The following is a 19,097-nucleotide window of genomic DNA, read 5'->3' on the forward strand; positions in this document are numbered from 1 at the left end:
CCTGGTTCAGAGTAAGAAATTTGACCTGGCTGTTTGCAATTGTTTGACATTCACTTTAGGTTATTTATTAGTGTGACAAGTAGGCTTACATTAACACTGTAGTGAAGTTACTGTGAAAATCCCCTAGGCCCTGCTGGAAGCACATATGTAAGTATTGAATTGTGATGCAAGTGAAGCAAAATTTGTTTGAATGGGACTGCCAAACTGACTGTTATTGCTCACATTTGTGAGTCTTAACAGTGGGTTTCTAGAACCCATAGAGTTGTACCCAAATAGTTTCAGCGGCACAGGCAGCACGGAGGCACAGTTGTTAGCACTACACGTTCTCCCCTTGTCTGCTTGGGTTTTCTCCAACTGCTCTGGTTTCCTCCCACAGTCCAAAGATGTGCATATTAGGTTGATTGGCCATGCTAAATTGACCTTTAGGACGGTATTTTACCGGCATATCCACCTGAGGTTCGTACAATCCCACCCGAGGCCAACGGAGAATGCCATTCTCTGAGCCTGGCCCACTCCTGGAATCGGGATGGGCGTGCCGGTAAAATTCCATCCTTAGTATCGGGGGGATTAGCGGGTAAATATGTGTGGTAATGGGGATAGGGTTTGGGTGGGATCATCGTCAGTGCAGGCTCAATAGGCCAAATGACTTCCTTCTGAACTGTGGAGATTCTACAATTCTATCTTCATGAGTCGTGAGGTAGAGTAGGTTTGCTGAGAAAATTGGGGAGCTCAGAAGAACAAGGTTGCCTGACACTAGAAACCCTCAAATTAAATATATTTGAAATTGTGATGTGAACCATATAGAATGATTGCAAATATGAACCAAAGCATTGTTTGGAATGGTGGAAAACTAATGCAGAGTGTCACAACCCAGACTGATTATCTCTTCAAATCCCATTCAATCAACTTTCCACGTAAGAGCTGTGCTAAGCAAGTAGAGCACTGAATGGAGACTGTGGCAACCTCCTGCAGCTTGAAGGGAAATTCAGAAAGGAAGTTAACACCAAGATGGTATTCCGCATATCTTAGACGTAGTGGAGAGCTTTGGAATCCTTAAGTTCTGTTCCCTCCAAGTATGCTATATTTTGCTTCACATGTTATGTCTCAAATTATGCTCATATACTGACAATTACTATTAAGTGTTCAGTAGCAGTGGCTTTGCACCAGCTCATTATCTGCACTGTAGCAGCAGCACTATGAAAGCCAAATGAATCTGAAGACAGTAACTAATTTACAAAGAAAGGATAACATTACAAAAGCAAGTTCTGACAGCATGTGTGGAGAGAGAACAGAGCCAATGTTTCAAGTCTGGATGACTCTTCATCAGGGTTGACCAGATTTGAAATGTTCGCCCTATTCTCTCTCCACAGATGCTGTCAGGCCTGCTGAGTTTTTCCAGCATTTTCTGTTTCAGATTCTAGCAGTAATTTGCTTTTATATTACAAAAGAAAGTTTGAATAAATTTCAAACGCTAAACCAACAAGTTTCAATCTGTTCTTAATCATTTGAAGTAGTCTTTGGACTGAAAATTTGCATTGTCTAATAATGTCAATTAAGCAGCGTAAATGACAACAAATGAGATTTTAAGGTGCAAAGCATTTGAATTATCAGATAGCTTGAATTAAGCAACTTTAAAATAACTGGAAGAAACCATGGTTATTAAAATGCAAAGTGTTCTAGTTCTAGTCTCACTTGCAATATTCCTTGTCAAATCCTGTCCCCTGACAGGGCCAGAAACAGTAATCGCTGTTCTTAATTTTTGTTTAAAGGCTGCCGTTGAGCACAACACAATAATAAAACAGCTAACTCATGTTGAATGAATATCATCAGCATTCTGGTATGGCAAAATTCATTAACCCTAACCCAGTGTACAGAAGTGAACAGTATTGTTAAAACACCAGACACCAACATTGCACTACATGGCAGTTACACCTCAGCGAATGAAGATGATAGATCATATACCTTACAGTCACACGCAATTGGTTTCTTGCATTCCTCACAGATATTAGAATAAAGGCTTTCGTAGCACTTCACACAATAGGGGTTCTCTTCTCTAAGGATGTATTTCTTCCCAAAGAGGGATTCCTTGCAGTAGTGGCAGTCAAAGCGTTCTGTCATTGTGCTTTTTGGAAAGCTCTGAGCACCTAAAATTCAAAATAAGAGCAAGGAATTGAAACAGTCCTGATTATCTTGATGCATTTCAGCACATCTACATTTGTCCCAGTTCAGTCATAACAAAAGCAAAAGCATTTAAAGATCCACAGTGCTCAGCATGAGATCAGAAATATAAATTGCGACAGATTGTCAGTCACCCACTGTTCTGCTAGTCGGACACAAGCTAAGGTGTTAGATCACCAGCTCCTAGAATTCAAGTAGTTTAAACTGCTGCACGCCTACTAACTGGTGAGTGTTGTGTTGAAGCAATTGTGTGGCTGATTGCCTAATAAAATCCCGTGTCATTTTACCATATAAGGATATAAAAGCTAGGAAATCATTCTCTCTCAGAGCTTCAGTACAGCTGGCAGCTGACCCTTCTTCTCCATAGGTTTACTGTTTTCCACACTGCCTTCTCTAATTTTTCCTAATGAGTTAATCACCAGACTCATTTTAATGAGCACAGAAACACAGCAGACCTTCACAAGGGGCTTGTAAATATATCCCGAGGTAACTGATTCATATGATGAAGATATCATGAAATCATTATGCCTTAAATTAATTTCACATTCAAGTAAGCAATTGTGTTCTGAATGTAGCCATTCAACTGATAATATTGTAGCAATGTTATAAAATGGTGTAAAATGAAGAATACAGGACTGAGGTTTTTTTAAAACATTCTATGTGGTGGTCAAATAAGTAGATCAACAAAAATCTACATGCAGGGCTATTAGTATCATCTGTTTCTGGAGTGAAACCTAGTCTAATTACTGAAGTCCACTAAAGCACTCTCAATATTACATGAGATACCCTGAAATGTATCCTAGTTCCTAAATGGTTTGATCCTCATGTTGGGATCAATCTGCATTGGTACTGTTGAATTTGGTTTTAGAACAGAATGGGGAACAGGAGAGTTAGAGTGTCTAAGTGAAAATGACTCTGTTACAGTATGTGTGTACAAATATTAATTTATTAACTAATAATGGTTTAAGTCCAGTTCAAAATAGCTTTAACCTTTACCATTAAAGGGACACATTCAGAAACAAATGTCTCTTAAATAAGGTAATCCATTCATTCCTCCTAAATTTCCAGTACTGTATGAACCAACCCAACCTCTAGTAGCTTTAACTTTGTGCCACTATTCACAGAAGACAAGTTGTTCCCAGTAAGGATCTGGATGGCAATCCAATATCTTCCTTCCAACTAGTCATAATAGTATTAACATTTTGGGACCCTATGGAAGATTTTATTGTGATTGTTTTTCAGCTGCTGTACCAAGCTCACTTAGGAGAATATTAATTTATGATGTGAGATTTTCATTGAAGTACCAGCTAGATCAGGCAGGGTTGGTTGCTCCTTCATCTCAATTACTGGATAGAATTGTCTTATGAGGAAAGATCAGACAGGGTAGGCTTGTATCCACTGGAGTTTAGAAGAGCAAGAGGTAACTTGATTGAAATGTACAATATCCTGAAAGGATTTGACTGGGTGGATATGCAATGGATGTTTTCTCTTCGGGGAATATCTATTACTAGGGGCTACTGTTTAAAAATAAGGGATTGCCTACTTTGAGGAAACAAAAATCTGAGAAACTTTGGAATTCTCTTCCTCAAAAGATGGTGGAGACAGAGTCCTTAAGTATCATTAAGGCAGAAGTAGATAGATTTTTGAGAAACAAGGGAATGAAGGGTTATTGGGGAGGGAAGGAATGTGGAGTAGATCAGCCATGCTCTTATTGAATGGCAGAACAAGGCTTATTGGCCTACTCCTGCTCCTAATTCATTTATTTGGAAGTTCTTTCCAGTCAAAATTCTAGTCCCTTCAGGCTCTTTGAATGGGCAGAAGTTCACATTGGAACCTCAATACCTATTCTCATTTGTTACATCAGTATCCAGAACATATCTAAAGGTTTATTAATCTTTATTTGATACCATTGTTGAGGCCCACTTAATACCAGAACAATCAAGTTCAGTTCCATAGACTATAGACATCATAGGTGAGATTTTACCCACGCCTAGGCGGTGGGGTAAACCATGATAGGGGGTGTGGTCAAATGCTTTGGAACCACATTCAGTTGGCTCCCTGATACAGTCTCACTGCTAAGGAAGTTACCCAGTGCTGAGAATGACAGAAACTTAGCTGTCTGCTGTTGACAGAATGAAGGGAGCCAATTTAATCAATTACAAGCCCAATAGAGGGTCAACTTCCTCGGTTGCTGGCATTTTGCCATTGGGGAATGGGCCCTGCTGCATAGGGAGGTTGACAACTGCATAAGGCTATCAGAGGTTCCAAGTCTAAAGGAGGGGGCCTCTTGCAACAATAGCTATTCCACCGCCCTGATACTAATACTGGAAAATTCCCTTTCAAAATGCTGGGACCTATATTCTTGACTTGGGCAGAACAATGATGTCTTTCTTCCCTGCCAGGAAGCTCCAAGGTGGAGGCAGCCTCTCATTATCTTAATTGGCTTACCAGTGACCACCTGCCATGGCGTCCTGAGACTTCTGAGCTGACAGTTCCTCTCTTTGATTGGGCTTGAGGCGTGGAGCACCCATCTTCTATTCTTAATTGGATGGGCCAATGGCAACCAATGAATAGACTTCTGGAGTTCCATTACCTTTCATGGAGGCTTGAGGCCTACAAATGGTCCCCATGTTACAACTTGATTCTGAGAAAATCCCGGGCTATCTCCATTAAATGGTTATCATAGTGTTTCTAATAAAGGACCCAGCAGTTGTATCTTCATGAGCTTAGGAAGTGAACCAACTACTCAAAGCATAAAAGATCAGTAGGAAAACAGACCCAGGTCACATTGTGAAATGTTTGAATGTTATGAAAGGGTCAATTTCCTGCCTGAAAATTGTTTGTCTTCTGTGCTTTAGCAATTATTTGTAATTTGTTCCAGTTTTGTTTTGTATTTTTTATCTTCTATTCTGGAGGTTTTGCATTTTGCATCAGGAAGTTCCCGTTTCCTCCAATAACTGCTTTGCTCCTGCACTATCATAAAATTAGATGTCAGTTTGTGGCACAGTGGCCCGTAGCAGAAGCAGGATGCTGTTGCAGCATTGGCCAGCTGATATTAGAGCAGTGAACGTTGACTGCATTGCAAAACTGTAAGATGTATTTTCTTATTTTCATTTTCCAAGCTCAGAGTATTTTGGTAGCTGAGATGACAGTCGCAGCAGTCCAGACAGATTAAATGCCTTTCAATAAATGTTTGTTTGCGTTGCAGAACTGCAGATGTCAAACACTGATACCTGACTGCCTTTCTGGCGATATATTGAAATATGCAATGACACAGCAAAGGGGCTTGTACAACTGATAAATGGTATCGTAAATTCCACTGACTTCCTAATAATGTTAAGGTTGAAACTATACATAGTTCTAGAACCAAAAAGAGTTGGAGAATTTTCTGCTGCCTTTCCAGGGATCTCTGAAATTGTCATTGTCAATAATCAGCATTAAAGGACATAACTGAGTGGAATTTTCCATTCTCTGCACAGAGTGGCTGAGGCAGGTACATGAGAGTGCAGCTCGCCAGCTGCACAGCTGGCTTTTCTCTCTGTGCATCAGGGATTGGCTGAAGTGGCAGTCAGCCAGAGGGGGAACACTGTGCATCAAGGATCGGCTGGAGTGGCAATTAAGGGGTTTGGGGCAATGTCTGCGGCGGGTGAAGATAAGATGAGTGAAATTACACAATAATGCCCCTACAGCTCAGCAGCTGGCTTCCCGGCATGAATCGGCTTGGCCCACTCCTCCTACTGGCAGGAATTACACGTTGCCTCATTTTTGTTTTCTAATGCCATATGATTGCATCTGGGAGCTCACCCAAAAAATGGTCACAATTCTCTTCCAATTTCACACTCATTCGGCACTTAGAATCTTTCTTGTTAAGATCATCCCCTGTAAGTCTCTTCATCCAACCTGTTCTCATAATGTTATAGTGTTTTACCCATCCAACAGCATTCTGGTGAAATTAAAACAGAAAATGCTGGAAGAATCTATGGAGCGACAAACAGTCAACATTTTCAGTCTGTGACCTTTGACGAATCATCTACTCTGGTGAATATTTCCAGCATTTACCATTTTAATGTCAGGTTTCCAGCATCCACCATTTGCTTTTGCACCATTCTGGTGAATCTGTACTGTATTCCCTTCAAAGCCAATATATTGTTCTTGAGCTAGTGTCCAATATGAACACACCACTCCAGAAGAGGTCTGACCATGCTCTGTACAGCTGAAACATCACTTCCTCTACTTTGTTCAATCACCTTGAGATAAAAGCCAACACTCTGGTGGAATTCTCCCATTTTGAGACTAAATGTGGTGACAGGCAGCCATGGCCGTACCTGTCCGACTAGCCAGAATGGTGCCAGATTAATAATCAGAATCTAATTAATTATGCACAGGCGAGTTCCCCTCCGACTCTGCTGGTGGGCAGGCAGCTGACTTGTCCAACTGCCTTCAGCTGGTGCCATATTTAAATACCAGTCCAACGTATTCTCACTCTGTCCAGCCCACCTGTCTTCACCAGACTGTGCAGGCTGTCAGTGACCCAGAGGGAAAAGGCTAGCAGACTCAAGGAGAAGCCTGTTCCTTGATTCAACCACCTTTGCCCCAAAGCCCAACACCTGTGAGGCGCATATGCCCCACTTGGACCTCTATCCACCACATATGGAATCTTTACACATTCCCTTCCTGTAAGCAATGGGGTGACCCTTTGACCTCCTTGATTATGAGCTTTTCATGCAGGCTTGTTGGGGCCCAGCTTCCTTCCCTCCATCTTCCCTCTGCCTTCCATTGTTCATCTTGTTCACCCATCTCCTTGCCCCTCTATCTGCCATTGTGAACCATTGCACAACCTCCTCTCGCACTGCCTCCACACCACCCCCCCCCCCACCTTTGTCTTCACCAGGCCACCAGAACCATCATTCCCCTTTCCCCTCCTCATCTGCACTGCTCATAGACACAAAGAAATATAGAAACTGGAAGCAGGAATTCGGCTCTTCGAGCCTTCTCAACCATTCATTTTGATAATGGCTGATCATCACATTCAAGATCCTGATCCCTCTTTCTGCCCCATATCTCTTGAGCCCCAAGAGCTATATCTAATTTCTTCTTGAAATTACAGAATGTTTTGGCCTCAACTACATTCTGTGGTAGTGAATTCCACACATTCACCACCCTCTGGGTGAAGAAATTTCTCTTCACCCCAGTCCTAAAAGGTTTACTCCTTATCCCCAAACTATGACTGCTAGTTGTGGATTCCCCCACCATCAGGAACACTCATTCTGAATCTACCCTGTTTAATTCTGTTAGAATGTTATAAATTTCAATGAGATCCCCTCTAACTCTTCTAAACTCCAGTGAATATAATCCTAATCGGCTTAGTCTCTCCTCATATGATAGAACTGCCATCCCAGGATCTAGATAGGCTGGGCGAATGGGCCAGGAAATGGCAAATGGAATTTAATGTTGGCAAGTGCGAGGTGGTCCACTTTGGTAGGAATAATGGTAGGAAGGACTATTACTTACGTGGCGAAAAACTGCAGCAGGCGACGGTGCAGAGGGACCTCGGGGTCCTTGTGCATGAGTCGCAAAAACCCAGCTTGCAGGTGCAGCAGGTGGTCAGGAAGGCGAATGGGATGCTGGCCTTCATAGCGAGGGGGATTGAATATAAAAGTAGGGAGGTCTTGCTGCAGCTGTATAGGGCATTGGTGAGGCCGCAGCTGGAGTACTGTGTGCAGTTTTGGGCGCCGCACCTGCGCAAGGATATTTTGGCCCTGGAGGGAGTGCAGAGGAGGTTTACTAGGCTGATACCGGAGTTGAGGGGATTGAGCTATGAGGAGAGGCTGAATAAACTGGGCTTGTACTCGTTAGAGTTTAGAAGAATGAGGGGAGATCTCATTGAGACGTATAAGATGATGAATGGGATGGATAGGATAGAGGTGGAGAGACTCTTCCCGCTCAAAAAAGACAGTAGGACTAGGGGGCACAGCCTCAAGATAAAGGGGAGGCGGTTTAGAACGGAGTTGAGGAGGAACTTCTTCACTCAAAGGGTGGTGAATCTCTGGAATTCTCTGCCCGTTGAAGTGGTGGAGGCTGCCTCGCTAAATATTTTTAAGAAGCGGGTTGATGGGTTTTTGATAAGAGAGGGGATTAAGGGTTATGGGGAGAGGGCGGGAAAGTGGAACTGAGCCACGACAGATCAGCCATGATCTTATTGAATGGCGGGGCAGGCTCGAAGGGCTAGATGGCCTACTCCTGCTCCTATTTCTTATGTTCTTATGTGGCAACAAGGGAATTTTCACAGTAACTTCATTGCAGTGTTAATATAAGCTTACTTGTGACACTAATAAATGAAAAAAAACCCTTTGAAAGTCGTGACTGAATCTGCTCAGGCAGTGCTTTCCAGATCCTTATCACTCAGTGTTTAAAATGGTTTTCGTCATATTGCCTTTGCTTCTTTTGCCAATCATAGTGCCAAATCAGTGTCTTCTGGTTTTCGGGCGTTCCACCACTGGGAACAGTTTCTCTCTATCTACTCTGCTCAGACCCCTCATGATTTTGAACACTTCTTTTGAACATAAGAACATAAGAAATAGGAGCAGGAGTAGGCCATCTGGCCCTTCGAGCCTGCCCCGCCATTCAATAAGATCATGGCTGATCTGTCGTGGCTCAGTTCCACATTCCCGCCCTCTCCCCATAACCCTTAATCCCCTCTCTTATCAAAAACCCATCAACCCGCGTCTTAAAAATATTTAGCGAGGCAGCCTCCACCACTTCAACGGGCAGAGAATTCCAGAGATTCACCACCCTTTGAGTGAAGAAGTTCCTCCTCAACTCCGTTCTAAACCGCCCCCCCTTTATCTTGAGGCTGTGCCCCCTAGTCCTACTGTCCTTTCTGAGCGGGAAGAGTCTCTCCACCTCTATCCTATCCATCCCATTCATCATCTTATACGTCTCAATGAGATCTCCCCTCATTCTTCTAAGCTCTAACGAGTACAAGCCTATTTTATTCAGCCTCTCCTCATAGCTCAACCCCCTCAACTCCGGCATCAGCCTAGTAAACCTCCTCTGCACTAATTGCCTTTCAACTTTCTCTTCAGAGCACAGTCCCAGCTTCCCCAATTTATCTAATTTACAGCCCTGCTGACATCTAGTCATGTATGATGGAAATAGACAAGCTTGTTTTTCTCTGGATGACAAGAGAAGCAGCTCTATACTTGGCACTGTATACAAGCAGACATCTAATGCATTAGAGTACCCAATATTCCATTCCATCATAAGCTCATTTTTACTTGAAGCACAACAGTGAAGTGAATGGAATTTCAGTTTGTAGTATTTAACCTCCAGGTGCTAAGACATATTTTGATGCTATAAAAAGAGAATCACTCTAATATGGGGAAATCAATGCCTTCTCCATCTTAGATGCTAATCCAGAAAAATCAACAAGTAACCAATACACAGTAGCTCAGGCATAACTGTTATAAAAATAGTGATGAAAAAACAAATAATTAAGTCTGATTGCATCAACAAAAGGCATAAGCAAAACAGAAGGAAAGTTGCCTCTCAGTAATACAACAGCTAAGAACAAAAATCCAACACACTTCATTGTTTAAACCTGAACAACTCCTTAAATTTATTGTTACTAAGGAAATTTGGCATGTCCACTACGAGTCTCACTAACTTTTACAAATGCACCATAGAAAGCATTCTTTCTGGTTATATCACAGCTTTGTATGGCTCCTGCTCTGCCCAAGACCACAAGAAACTACAAAAAGTCTTGAATGTAGCTGAATCTATCATGCAAACCAGCCTCCCATTCACTGACTCTGTCTACACTTCCCGCTGCCTCGGAAAAGCAGCCAGCATAATTAAGGACCCCACATACCCCAGACGTTCTCTCTTCCACCTTCTTCCGTTGGGGAAAAGATACAAAAGTCTGAGATCACGTACCAGCCGACTCAAGAACAGCTTCTTCCCTGCTGCCATCAGACTTTTGAATGGACCTACCTTGCACTAAGTTGATCTTTCTCTACACTCTAGCTATGACTGTAACATTACATTCTGCACTCACTCCTTTCCTTCTCCATGTAAGGTATGCTTTGTCTGTATAGCATGCAAGAAATAATATTTTTTGCTGAATGCTAATATATGCAACAATAATAAATCAAATCAAATCAAAAGAAGCAGCCTAAGATGGACATTTTGCTTAGATTCTGTGTGAGGGATGATTCCATAAATAAACGGTGGGGGAGCAAACACTGACAGGAACTAAGGGTGCTTGTGAACTCCAGAAAAGGCTGCTATCCAGCACTGTGAAATATAGTTGTGAAACAAAAGCTTTAGCGCACTAGCAATGAGTTGAGCAGCACTCCTGTTGCTTGGATGGCATCAGAAGTGTGTTGCTGCACCCCCATTGTTCCAAATTAATTGCAGCATCACAGAACTATAATTTGATATAGAGAAGCTCTTAAGCTGAGCTGCGGGTCTCACCTTTCTATTTCTCGCTCTAATTAGTGCTTTTCATAGCTAAATCTCTTCGTTACACAGAAAAATATCCTCGAAAGCCAGAAATTTATTAAAGCTTTCATTAAAACAAAAGGGCGAAATGTAACTCACACATCCCTCAGTGAAATGAGATAATTCCCTGGGAGCTGCAGCATTCCATGCTGATATCATTGGTATCCATGCAATGAGACGAACATGTGAAATGCACTGTTAACTTCTGAGACAGGGCGCAATCTAATTCTGGTTTGAACTTTCCATTTTCCCAAAGGACTCCTTGTTTCACGTCTAAAAGGACAGCTTGCCAATAATAACACAACAGATGCTGGTGCAGTGTATTGAGTGTGCTCACTGCCTCCTAGTGATGTAAATAGGTATGTCATGACAAAATGATGACTGTGATATGATTATGGAAATAAGCCATGTTGGTTTAGCTTAGTGTTTGATTATTTTAAATGCCTACAGTAAAGTATCTTGTTGGAAATGTTGTGCTCACCCCATTTTACCCCATTTTTTTTCTGAATCATGATGCTTTTCAGCTTCTGGGTCAGTGGATAAGATTTCCTAATGGGTTCTTTGCGAGTTAGCATCTGATCTGAAGTGTGTCAGCCTTTTCTCTTTCCAAACCTTTAGAAGTAGTTTAAGGCAATCAAAATCTTCCTTTTTAATGTTTTCTCCAGCTTCAAAATGGAAAATTGAAAAAAAGACCAGAGTATGACTATGACAGATGAGGACAAATGCACCAAGTGAAAATGTAATGTTTGCATTTAATTAAATTTTAAAGAATTTATGTTGTGGTTTGGGATAAACATATATTATCTCTAAATTGAAAGCACATTTTTCCCTCAATCAACTGCACCAAAAATACAATTTAACTGATCATGCATTTCACATAGGGCGGCACAATGGTACAATGGTTAGCACTGCTGCCTCATGGAGCCAGGGACTTGTGTTCAATTCCTGGCTTGGGTCACTGTTTGTGTGGAGTTTGCACATTCCTCCCCCTGTCTGTGTGGGTTTCCTCCAGGTGCTCCCATTTCCTCCCACAGTCCAAAGATGTGCAAGTTAGGTGGATTGGCCATGCTAAATTACCCCTTTGTGTCAAGGAGACTTGCTAGGGTAATTGCATGGGGTTTTGGGGATAGGGCCTGGGTGGCATTGTGGTCGTTGCAGACTCAATGAGCTGAATGACCTCCTTCTGCATTGTAGCTTTCTATGATTCATGGATGTTTATGCCATGCTGCTGAGTCAAAAAAGCTATTGTATTTGCCTACATTTCAACAGCTGTAAACTATTTATTTAGAATACTTTAAGACATTTGAGCAACATAATAAAACACCATGTAAGTATAAGAACTTTATCTTCTTTCAACAAAAACATTGTTCCATATGTCTCATACAATGTGGGTGAGATTGTTAGGCTGCACTAGCCCTGAAACCGGAAAATCCCACCCGAGGTTGACACCCCTTAGTTTTTATTTCTTGTGTTGAAAAACATGAGATTTACAAAACTTACGTTATCATGGAGACAGTCAAATGTACCTGCTGACAGTTTAAAAGTTAGTTCAATTATTGCTTAATCCTGCTTTAACAAATGAATCCAAAAACAAAACAGCTGTACAAAGACAGAACAAAAGGAAAAGATACAAATGTTAAGGTGGAAGCTCCTTAAACTGTGGAAAAAGACCAGCAGGGTTTAAACAGAAAACACATTAAGAGGTGTCATTGAATTGTAGTCGGCAATAATTAAATTAAACATTCAGCTGCCAATAGTTACAGCGGGATAAGTATCTCTCAGGTTTTGTAAGTTTACACTTCATATATTGTGATCCAGAAACACACAGTAGAGCTAATCAAATGTGATTTATTGAAAATATAAACAAAATACTTACATTCATATAATGTTTATTATGTTGTTAGTGAGTGCCAAAAGAACACTGAAGCTTTTTTGGAATAAAGGAAATGCTTGCATTTGTATGGCAACTTTCACATCAACTGGACATCTCAAAGTGCTTCACAGTCAATGAAATACTTCTGAAGTATAGTCACTATTGTAAAACAGGAAACACAACGGCTTATTTGGCACACAGCAAGCTCCACAGCACTGGATACAGCAGTGTGATAATGACCAGTTAATCTGTTTTTGTGCTGTCAATTGAGGGATAAAGATTAACCAGGGCACAAGGGACAACTCCATTGCTCTTCATCAATATGTGTTATGGGATTGTACATGGAGATAAACATAAATTGTTGCAGGAGGACCGTGAACTCAATGAAAAAAAAGCTGTCTGTTCTGCTTAAAACTTGCTACCCTTCCAGTGCAAAGACTGTTGATAACTGAGTGCTCCAGGCTCACACATTCCAAGGCACAGGACTACGTGCTGATGGACACACTAAATCTTGGTACAGCAGACACAGAGGCTCAATGGGGAAAGGCCACTGTCCATATCTTCCCACCACAGTATACTGAGCTAGGGTCTGGAAACCATTCAAAACCCCAGCAAATGTTTGATGTGAAATGTAAATATGCACTATTAATATAAGCTGGCAAATGTAGTGAAGCACTTTATGTGCCGTATTGGGTGGCACAGTGGCACAATGGTTAGCACTGCTGCATCACGGTGCCAGGTACATAGATTTGATTCCGGTTTTGAGTGTCTGTGTAGAGTTTGCATGTTTTCCCCGTGTTTGCGGGGGTTTCCCCCCGGTGCTCCGATTTTGCCCCACAGTCCAAAGATGTGCAGGTTAGGTGTTGAAATTGCCACTTAGCATCCAAATCTATGTAGGTTAATTGGATTAGCCATGGTAAATATATGAGGTCATGGGCATGGTTTGGTGGGGGGGTCAAAGAGTAGGTGCTGATGCAATGGGCTGGATGGCCTCTCTCTGCACTGTGTGGATTTTATGATTGAAAGAAAGTGATCTGTATTTCCCTTTCTAAAATATCAAATTTGAACTGCTATTTAATGTACAAATTTTATGATGAGTATATTTTTGTGCAAAAAAGTGTTCTTGGAAATCCGGATGGATACTCAGTTTAGCATCTTATCCAAAAGACAGCATCTCCAATATTTCTTCAACCATGTTATTTGGTGATGTAGTGGGGCTTAAACATGCAATCTTACGAATTTGGGGCAAGAGTGCCACCAGCTGATACACAATATAGTTTCTATTGTTACAGGAGGTCAAATATTGCAGCATCTTTGGGAGAACCAGGGTTCACATTTCAGTCTGGTGTTATCAACTTGGAACTTTAACTCTGTTTCTCTGCGCAGATGCTGCCTGTCCTATTGAATATTTCCTGCTTTTTCAGTTTCTATTGTTAACAGCCATTTGGCAATAGCAACATCACATAAACAGCAATGAGATAAACAATCAATTAATCTAATGCAGGACTACTTTTACAAAGTAAATTAAATGGCTCTGTTGAAGAGGCAGTGTGCAACCAAATAATTCAACGCAATGTTGGGCCACACATTCAAAAAGCTCTATGTTCCACTCATTGTCCAGGCTGAGTTAATTCGTTGTGGTTGGGAAGGCATTTCTGGGTGTCTGGATTCTTTCTCTTTTACTGAGCGTGATTATGATATCCTGTGGTTGAGCAACCTGCTGACAATGTCTAGACTAGCACATAAGAAATGGTTACTTTTGCGAAGTTTCATAGTGCTGCTGATAGCTGTGGAACTGCACATCAACAAAACTCAACAGCTTCTGAGAAATGGAGAGAAAATTGAAGGGGAGAAAATATGGGGAAACACAGAAAATGGCCAAATAAGAGATATTTCACAATAAGGTAATAACACTATAATTTAAAGCTTCATATTCACTGCATTTAACAGCTGAAACACTGGAAATAGTCATTAGTTGCTCTAAATTGACCCAAAGTACATGATATAAGTTTAAGTTTATTTATTAGTATCACAAGTAGACTTGCATTAACACTGCAATGAAGTTACTGTGAAGATCCCCTACTTGCCATACTCCGGCACCTGTTCACTGAGAGAGAATTTAGCATGGCCAATGCATCTAATCAGCACGTCTTTTGGACTGTGGGAGGAAGCTGGAACACCCGGAGGGAGCCCGCACAGAGACAGGGAGAACATATAGACTCCGCACATACAATGACTGAAGCCAGGAATCGAACCCAGGTCCCTGGGTGCTAATCACTGTGCCACCGTGTCACCCAGATCAGAAGATATTGCACAATTATCATTTAAAAAATAATCTGATGGTTACGTATAATCGGGGGTCACCTCATTTAACAATAAGGGAAGAGGATGAAAAAGTTAGAGGACAATTTTTTGGATTAATTTTCATGGAAGGTCCAACTGGACTAATTATGGAGAGGTATCAGATGCAGATCTATTTGCAGTACTAACATTTCTGAGCAACCCTGTAACTATTTAATAAACCTTTTGCTTTAATAACCTGTTAATTGAATGACTCCAGGGAGTAGAAGCGGCAATTTGTTGATATTTAATTAGATAGACCATGCACCTGAAGCTACTTATTCAGAAGGACAAAGGAAGACAAACAATAACTAGATTAAATAATTAGGTGAGGAAAAGTCAGTGCAAAAGTTGGAGAGCCACCAGTCCTTACCTCAAAGTTGAGCACAGTAATCTTCACTTCCAGGCAAATGAATGATAGAACAAGACAAGGGGAGAGATCCACTGCTTTATTAGACTGTCAAAGCTTCGTACTTGGTAGATGACGCCAGCAATTAAGCAGATAGCGATTCTTCTGCCAAACAGTCTATAAATACAATATCTCTCCAGCAACTGCTGTCCATTAGAGATAAGAACCTCTATTGCGGTGCACAACTTCATACCTTTTAAGGTATCAGAAATTTAACAACACATGCAATGGAAAATCTGTATGGGTAGAAAATGTAGCCACTTATACTTTTACCTCAAGGACATGCTGCAAATTGGGGATAAACTACAGCTAAAATCAATTATAACTCATCTTATTTCGATAACTTTACTGGCACATCAACAACTGAACATTTCACAAAAGAAACTCAAGACCTGGGATTTAGATTCATAGATACAGAATGGTCTCAGATTAGGAATCAAACTAATTGAGCTCTGCTGGTGACCTTCAGGCTGATTGTTCTAATCTCTAATCAGTAACCCAGTGCATTTGTGGCTATGGTTACAATTTTTAACAATTGTTCTCATGGCAAGATCACTGTAATCAAATATAACTAAATGTCAACAGAAAAGTTAGTCAGAAACAATCACAAAAGCTGTAACAGAAGAAAAAGTTGCCATTCGTTTCAACACAGGGCTGAAAGGTCACAGAGCTGGATTTTACATGCCCCCGCATTGGCCAGGGTGGGGAAGTGAGGGGCATGTAAAATAGGATGGTGCCCACCACCTTATCACCCATCCCCAAGCCATGTGCAACAAAATTGGCAGCCCACCCATCATACTTAACTAGAGAATCGAGGGCCAATTGTGCCATTTACTGAGCCAATTGACTCCAATAATATGTTGCCCATGCCATAAAATGGCTTGTATTGGCAGTTAGGCAGGAGCAATTTAAAAGCCAATTCCTCAAAGGACTGGAAGGAGAAGGGCAAGGGGAGCATCTATCTTCAACACCTGTTCTTTACAGATTAACTGGCAGCTCTCGAGGGTAAGCTTTCCTCCCCAGGGGCGGAAGATCCCAACTGCATCTGTTTAGCCTGCAGCGTGTTATGGCTGAGGAGCAGGCTGGCATGGAGTGGGTCATTTCCATGCCCTCTTTGCTTCCAGGGGGAGGGGGGGCAACCATCCGCTTGCCACTGTCTTAAATGTACCAACCCATTTCAAGATAGATTAGATAGATGTTTATATTAAATACTGTGTGGCTGGGAGCATAGTGGTAATATTACCAGACTGGTATTCCAGTGACCCACACAATACTCCAGAAATGTCAGTTTAAGTTTTCCCACACTAGTTTGATGGGTTTAAGTTTAATTGGCAAATCATTTATTATTATCCTCAGCAGCAATGATGATCGTGAAAAATTATTGTTTTAAAAAATATCTGGTTCATTAATGCCATTTAGGGAAGGAAATCTGTTGTTCTGAACCAGTCTGGTCTACATGTGACTTAAAATCCTCAGCAATATGGTTGACATACAGTTGTCCTCTAAGATGATCCTGAAACCACAACAGAAAAACTGAATAAGAATAAAACAATCTAAATGAACCACCCAGCATTTTACTGGGCATCAGCAATGATAGAGACACATCCTGCAAGCACACCTTACTAACATCAGATGTGCCAAAACTGGAAGTGCTGACCCACAAACTAGTCGAACAACAGCCTGATGGAATCAGACTCATTGAATCATACCTTACAGCTAATGTCCCACATTCCTCCATCACCATCTCAGGAAAGTCATTTTACACCAACAGGATGAAGGGAATATAGGCGATGGAATAATGATATTCCATTAGAATAGAGTGAACCTGGGAGTCCTCAACATCTGGACCACATAAAATCTCATGGCATCAGGTCAAACATGAGCAAGGAAACCTCCTGCTGTCTACCACCGTCTGCCTTCCCTAATGAATCAGTACTCCTCCATGCTGAACACTATTTGGCAAAAGCACATGGTGGCAAGGGAACAGAATGTACTCTAGGTGGGAGAGTTCAAGGTCAATCACTAAGAGGTGGTTTGGTATCATGGCTGTTGCCAGGTTTAGAAGGACATATCTGCTTGACTGTGCCTGCGGCATTAGGCGAGGGAACTTGGAAAAACCATTTTGATCGTACCCGCAGCAATTTGCCTGTTGCAAAAACAACAACTAACATTTACATAGCACTTTTCACAAATTGAAATGTCTTAAGGTGCTTCCTAAGAGCATTATAAAAAAAAATGACCTTGAGCCACTTAAGGAAATATTAGGTCAGATGATCAAAAAACTTAGTCAAGGAAATATGTCCATAACAGTATTGGTAGGAGTGACCACCGCAATGTCCTTCTGGAGATGAAGTCCTGTCTTCACAGGGATCTGAGGCACAACCACAGCCCTAAACATGGTAGATTCAGAACAGATTCAACAGCTCAAATCCTGGCTTCCATGGTGCGCTGTTGGCCATCAACAGCAGCAGAATTGCATTGAGCCACAATCAGTGATCTCATGGCCTGGCATAACCCTCCCTCTAACATTACCATCAAGTCAAAGGATAAACCCTGATCCAGTGAAGAGCGCAGGAGAGCACCAGGTGTATGAAAAAAAGGTACTAAAACAACACATGACTGCATAAGATCATAAGAAAGGAGTAGGCCATTTGGCCCATTGAGCCGACTCCATCATTCATTAAGATCATGGCTGATTTGATTTTGGCCTTATCACCCCTTTCCTACCTGCCTTCCCTACCCCCTCCCAATAACCCTCGACTACCTTGTACTATGTCCCCTCGTGCTTGACTACCTTATCTCCAAACTCTGTGGCCTGGGCCTCGTCAGCTCCCTCTGCAACTGGATCCTGAACTTCCTAATTCACAGACCACAATCAGTAAGGATAGGCAACAATACCTCCTCCACGATAACCCTCAACACCGATGCCCTACAAGGCTATGTTCTCAGCCCCCTATTATACTCCTTATACACCAATGACTGTGTGGCCAAGTTCCCTTCCAATTTGATTTTCAAGTTTGCTGACGATACCACCGTAGTGGGTTGGATCTCAAACAATGATGAGACAGAGTACAGGAACGAGATAGAGAATCTGGTGAATTGTTGTGGCAGCAATAATCTCTCCCTCAATGTCTACAAAATGAAGGAGATTGTCATCGACTTCAGGAAGCATAAAGGAGAACATGCCCCCGTCTACATTGACGGGAATGAAGTAGAAAGGGTTGGGAGCTTCAAGTTTTTAGGTGTCCAGATCACCAACAATCTGTCCTGGTTCCCCCCATGTTGTCACTTTCTCAGAACACTAAGGAAATTTGGCATGTCAGCTACGACTCTCAACAACTTTTACAGATGCACCATAGAAAGCATTCTTTCTGGTTATATCATGGGTTGGTATGGCTTCTGCTTTGTCCAAGACCACAAGGAACTACAAAAGGTCGTGAATGTAGCCCAATCCATAATGCAAACCAGCCTCCCATACATTGACTCTGTCTAAACTTCCCACTGCCTTGGCAAAGCAGCCAACATAATCACGCAGCCAGGATATTATCGCTTCCACCTTCTTCCTTCAGGAAAAAGATGCAAAAGTTTGAGGTCACATACCAACGGTCTCAACAACAGATTCTTCCCTGCTGCTGTCAGACTTTTGAATGGACTTACCTTGCATTAAGTTGATCTTTCTCTACATGCTAGCTATGACTGCAACACTACATTCTGCACTCTTTCATTTCCTTCTCTATGAACGGTTTGTTTTGTCTGTATAGAGCGCAAGAAATGATACTTTTCACCAAATGTTAA

The 19,097-nt window shown here is 41.7% G+C and overlaps 1 protein-coding gene across 5 annotated transcripts in view; it reads right to left on the reverse strand.

Moving 5' to 3' along the window:
• LOC145348993 (four and a half LIM domains protein 2) overlaps positions 1–15,332 on the reverse strand; it is a 44,165-nt gene extending 28,833 nt beyond the window's left edge. The window contains exons 1-2 of one of the 5 annotated variants that reach the window (XM_080197174.1): positions 15,267–15,332; positions 1,963–2,144 (exon numbers count right to left, since the gene is read on the reverse strand). In XM_080197174.1, coding sequence (XP_080053300.1) covers positions 1,963–2,118 — 156 coding nt within the window. In that variant the 5' untranslated portion in view covers positions 2,119–2,144; positions 15,267–15,332. The other 4 variants (XM_080197173.1, XM_080197172.1, XM_080197176.1 and 1 more) reach the window with 4 other exon arrangements.
• Between the last annotated feature and the right edge of the window lie 3,765 nt (positions 15,333–19,097).

This window comes from Carcharhinus amblyrhynchos, chromosome 10 (genome assembly GCF_965287045.1).
Source record: "Carcharhinus amblyrhynchos chromosome 10, sCarAmb.v2.hapA, whole genome shotgun sequence".
Taxonomy (NCBI): domain Eukaryota; kingdom Metazoa; phylum Chordata; class Chondrichthyes; order Carcharhiniformes; family Carcharhinidae; genus Carcharhinus; species Carcharhinus amblyrhynchos.